Below are 5,456 nucleotides of genomic sequence, written 5' to 3' on the forward strand. Positions count from 1 at the left end.
AACTGTTGAAGTCCACATTGATGCCCTGGGGTTGAAGTGTTCCGAGGCGAAAGATGAGGCATTCTTCCTCCAGGCATCTGATGGTGGGGGAGTGGCGGTGAAGGAGGCCCAGGACGTCCATGTCCTCGGCAGAGTGGGAGGGGGAGTTGAAATGTTGGGCCACAGAGCGGTGTGGTTGATTGGTGCGGGTGTCCCGGAGATGTTCCCCAAAGCGCTCTGCTAGGAGGCGTCCAGTCTCCCCAATGTAGAGGAGACCGCATCGGGAGCAACGGATGCAATAAATTAGTGGATGTGCAGGTAAAACTTTGATGGATGTGGAAGGCTCCTTTCGGGCCTTGGATGGAGGTGAGGGAGGTGGTGTGGGCACAGGTTTTGCAGTTCCTGCGGTGGCAGGGGAAGGTGCCAGGATGGGAAGGTGGGTTGAGGGGGGGCGTGGACCTGACCATGTAATCACGGAGGGAACGGTCTTTGCGGAAGGCGGAGAGGGGTGGGGAGGGAAATATATCCCTGGTGGTGGGGTCATTTTGGAGGTGGCGGAAATGTCGGCGGATGATTTGGTTTATGCGATGTTTGGTAGGGTGGAAGGTGAGCACCAGGGGCGTTCTGTCCTTGTTACGGTTGGAGGGGTGGGGTCTGAGGACGGAGGTGCGGGATTTGGACGAGTTGCGTTGGAGGGCATCTGAGTAATGAATGCTGGCCTAGCCAGTGACACCCCCATCCCATGAAAGAATAAAGAAAAAAAAGATACTGCCTGAAAATGTGCCAAAAACAGGTTCAACCCAGGCTTTCAAAAGCCCACTGGATGATCATTTGGATAGGAATGGTCTGCAGGGATATGAGGAAAAGGCAGAAGGTTGACATTAGATGTGAGAAAAAGGGTAAAAACAATGACTGCAGATGCTGGAAACCAGATTCTGGATTTGTGGTGCTGGAAGAGCACAGCAGTTCAGGTAGCATCCAAGGAGCAGCGAAATCGACGTTTCGGGCAAAAGCCCTTCATCTAGATGAGAGAACCAGTGCAGGCATGATGGCCAAAAGTGTCCTGCTCTTTAACTATTCTGTGATTGTGTGGACATAGGGACCTCCCGTGTCAGATCGAGGTGGTAATGAATACCTTCTCTAAAAGGGTCTTTGGAGTTCTCATCTTGGGAGAGCAGTGGAGGCTGGGTCACCAAATAAAGTCAAAGCTGAGTTGGACGGATTTTAAACTGACACGGGTGGGGACCAGGGGTTTGTTTCGGACTATGGAGCAGGAGTGGAGTTTAGATGACAAAGGCAGCCACGATCTTATTGCATACCGGAATGGGCTGAATGGCCTCCTCCTGTACAGGATCGACCAGGAATTTCTCCGAGGATTTGTCCTATCCTGTCTTCTGCTAAGGCAGCAAACGAATCAATATTTGAAACAATGGAAAAGGGTTACAGCAGAGAGAACCAACAGCGAGGTTCAATGGAAACTCTCTGTACATCGGAGTGAGTGCAAGGCGCTGTTTCCAAGTGTTATACCGAGTTCGGTTCGCTCCCGAATATCTCTGCGGTGGCAGTTCCCCGAGCAGGGTTCGGTGCCGGGATCGACTTGGGACGGAGACTAATAGATTGGGGCCGGTGCCGGGGGGGTGGATAGAGCAGGGTAGCCCAGATTGTATGGGCAGGAGAGGAGGGGCCGAGTGGTCTCCTGTTATCTCACTACTCCCAGCAAAATAGCCTGGGATCGGAGCCAGGAATTTCCTCCGGATATGCCCTTAGATTTTACTGGGATTTTCCACTGCTCCATCCATTGGGAACAGAAACGGAGCAGATGGGCCGAGCGGTCTAGGAGCCTGGACACACTCACCTGACGTGGCCGGTTTCATTGACATAATGGCTCCGATAAAATCCACTCAGATCATCCGCCAAGGCGCCTTCGAACTGGGTATGGAGAGAGTAGCGGTTCCCCTTGGAGAGCGGATTGGACAGTACGATCACCAGGAACTGGGTTTGATTGTGCAGCCACCAGCGGTGCAGGGTGGGGACAGGAGGGGAACCGGCCCCTATAGCCCGCAGCTCGGGCTCCATCACCTTCAACTTGTGGCTGTGCACAAGGATCAACTTCGTCGCCTGTTCGCAGCGGAAATACACCGTGGAGTTACCCGTGAAATAGTAACCTTTCACCGGGTCCTCGTCCAGCCGCGGCCACAAGGTCACCTCATAGTGATCGGGAATCAAGTCCCCGGGCAGGCGGTACCTGTCCCAGGGCTCGGTGCCCGGTGCCGGGGTCTCGGTGCCCGGTGCCGGGGGCTCGGTGCCCGGTGCCGGGGGCTCGGTGCCCGGTGCCGGGGGCTCGGTGCTGGTCCCGGGACGGTCGGGCTGCTGTGCCTCCGAGTTGTTGGCCTTCTCCTGAGCATAAACCACGGCCAGGGCGATGATGGTAACGGCGGCTGCGGCAGCGAGCACGACTCCGGTGAGCAGCACCGCCTTACTGATATAAAACCCCTTCCCCATCCCGGGCCACAAAGTTAAACACAACAGGAGCGGGACTGCGGGCTGCTGAGCGCACGGTTGGCTTTTATTGGAAACTGGTTAATGGTTGAGTGATTAAGGAGAGAGTGCACTGCTGTGGGCTGAACTTGGGAAACATCTGGAATCACTTTCTGACAGTCTGAAACTTGAACCCGAACAGCAACTCATTGCAAGCGCCTTGTGCAAGCTGAATGTGGTCAGGGGGGAGGGGGAGAAATAGGACTGACACTGCGCAGAGGCTAGAAATCCCAGGGGTTAGGGTGAGGGTTTGTGGGATATAGGTGTCTCTGGCTGGCCCAGTATTTATTGCCTGACCCCAGTCGCCCCTTGAGAAGGTGGGGTGGAGCTGCCTTCTTGAACCGCTGCAGTCTATCTGCTAAATAAAAATGGAAAGAACTGCAAATGCTGTAACTCAGAAACAAAAACAGAAGTTGCTGGAAAAGCTCAGTAATTCTGGCAGTATCTGCAGAGACAAATCAGATTAAAAGTTTTGGGTCTGTTGACCCTTCCTCAGAACTCAATTCCCGAAATTCTGACTTCTTTTAGCGGATACTACCAGACTTAGTGAGCTTTTCCAGCAACGTCTGTTATTGTATTGTCCAGATCTTGTTGCATGTGAACATGAACTGCTGCATTATGTGAGGAGTTGGGAATAGTGCTGAACATTGTGCTGTCATCTGCGAATATTCCCATTGAGAACATAGAACATTATGGCCCTTGATGTTGCGCCGACCTGTGGAACCAATCTGAAGTCTATTTATTCTACACTATTCCATTTTCATCCTTATGTTTATCCAATGACCATTTAAATGCCCTTAAAGTTGGCAAGTCTACTACTGTTGCAGGCAGTGTGTTCCATGCCCCTACTACTCTCTGAATAAAGAAACTACCTCTGACATCTGTCCCGTATCTATCACCCCTCAATTTAAAGCTATGTCCCCTCGTGCTCGCCATCACCATCCGAGGTAAAAGGGTCTCACTGTCCACCCTATCTAACATTCTGATTATTTTATATGTCTCAAATAAGTCACCTCTCAACCTTCTTCTCTCACATGAAAACAGCCTCAAGTCCCTCAGCCTTTCCTCATAAGACCTTCCCTCTAGACCAGGCAACATCCTAGTAAATCTCCTCTGAACCCTTTCCACATCCTTCCTATAATGCGGTGACCAGAACTGTACACAATACTCCAGGTGTGGCCACATCAGAGTTTAATACAGCTGCGACATGATCTTATAGCTCCCAAACTCAATACATCTACCAATAAAAGCTAACACACCATATGCCTTAACAACCCTATCAATCTGGGTGGCAACTTTCAGGGATCTATGTACGTGGACACTGAGATCTCTCTGCTCATCTACACTGCCAAGAATCTTACCATTAACCCAGTACCCTGTGCTCCTGTTGCTCCTTCCAAAGTGAATCACCTCTCACTTTTCCACATTAAGCTCCATTTGCCACCTTTCAGCCCGGTTCTGCAGCTTATCTATGTTTCTCTGTAACTTTCAGCACTGTTCACAACTCCACCGACCTGCGTGTCATCCGCAAATTTACTAACCCATCCTTCTACGCCCCCATCCAGGTTATTTATCAAAATGACAAACAGCAGTGGCTCCAAAACAAATCCTTGAGGTTAAACACTAATAACTGAGCTCCAGGATGAACATTTCCCAACAACTACCACCCTCTGTCTTCTTTCAGCTAGCCAATTTCTGATCCAAACCGCTAAATCATCCTCAATCCTATGTCTCCGTATTTTGTGCAATAGCCTACCATGGGAAACCTTATCAAATGCCTTACTGAAGTCCATATACACCACATCAACATCTGACCTTATGATGGAGGGAGGCTGGGTGAGAACACTACCCTGAGGAACTCCTGCAGAGATGTCCTGGAGCTGAGCCAACTAACCTCCATCCCCCATCCAGGTTATTTATCAAAATGACAAACAGCAGTGGCTCCAAAACAAATCCTTGAGGTTACATCACTAATAACTGAGCTCCAGGATGAACATTTCCCAGCAACCACCATCCTCTGTCTTCTTTCAGCTAGCCAATTTCTGATCCAAACCGCTAAATCATCCTCAATCCTATGTCTCCGTATTTTGTGCAATAGCCTACCATGGGGAACCTTATCAAATGCCTTACTGAAGTCCATATACACCACATCAACATCTGACCTTATGATGGAGGGAGGCTGGGTGAGAACACTACCCTGAGGAACTCCTGCAGAGATGTCCTGGAGCTGAGCCAACTAACCTCCAACAAACACACCATCTTCCTATTTGTCAAGTATGACTCAAAACAGTAGCGTTTACTCCTGAAACCCATTGATTCCAGTTTTTCTAGGGCTCCTTGATGCCGCACTCAGTTGAATTCAGCTTTGATGTCAAGAGCTGTCACTCTCAGCTCACTTCTGGAATTCAGCTCTTTTTGTTCATGTTTGAACCAAAGTTTGTGAGAAGATTTTATAGGGCAAGCCAAACAAAGAACAGCCAGGGAATTCCTAGAAGCATGGCACTCATCCACAAACTCCATCAACAAACACATCGGCCTGGACCCAATATACCGGCCACTACAGCGGACAGCTGAAACTGACAACCGGAAGCGGCAGGGACAGGCCACAATAAACACCGGAGGAAACACCACAGAAGCGCTTCACAGGAGGCTCCCAAGCACTGAGGATGTCACCTAGACAGGGGACGAAACGTTTGCAACAAAAACTTCCAGCTCGGCGAACAGAACTACAGCATGTTTGAACCAAGGCTGCAGTGAGGTCAGGAGCTGAGTGGTGTCACTGAGCAGATTATTGCTGAGCAGGTGCTGCTTGATAGCAGTGTTGATGACACCTTCCATCACTTTACTGATGATCGAGATTAGAGTGATTGGTGGTGTTTGGCGGGGTTGGATGTCTCCTGCTTTTTATGCACAGGACATACCTGGGCAATCTTTCATAT

General features: G+C 50.2%; 1 protein-coding gene across 1 annotated transcript in view; it reads right to left on the reverse strand.

Annotated features, from left to right (window-relative positions):
• anpepb (alanyl (membrane) aminopeptidase b) overlaps positions 1-2,536 on the reverse strand; it is an 86,844-nt gene extending 84,308 nt beyond the window's left edge. The window contains exon 1 of the mRNA XM_043674558.1: positions 1,835-2,536. Within this exon, the coding sequence (XP_043530493.1) occupies positions 1,835-2,481 (647 nt within the window). The 5' untranslated portion in view covers positions 2,482-2,536. The remainder of the gene's footprint in view (positions 1-1,834) is intronic.
• Between the last annotated feature and the right edge of the window lie 2,920 nt (positions 2,537-5,456).

The sequence above is a fragment of the Chiloscyllium plagiosum genome, chromosome 32, assembly GCF_004010195.1.
Source record: "Chiloscyllium plagiosum isolate BGI_BamShark_2017 chromosome 32, ASM401019v2, whole genome shotgun sequence".
Taxonomy (NCBI): domain Eukaryota; kingdom Metazoa; phylum Chordata; class Chondrichthyes; order Orectolobiformes; family Hemiscylliidae; genus Chiloscyllium; species Chiloscyllium plagiosum.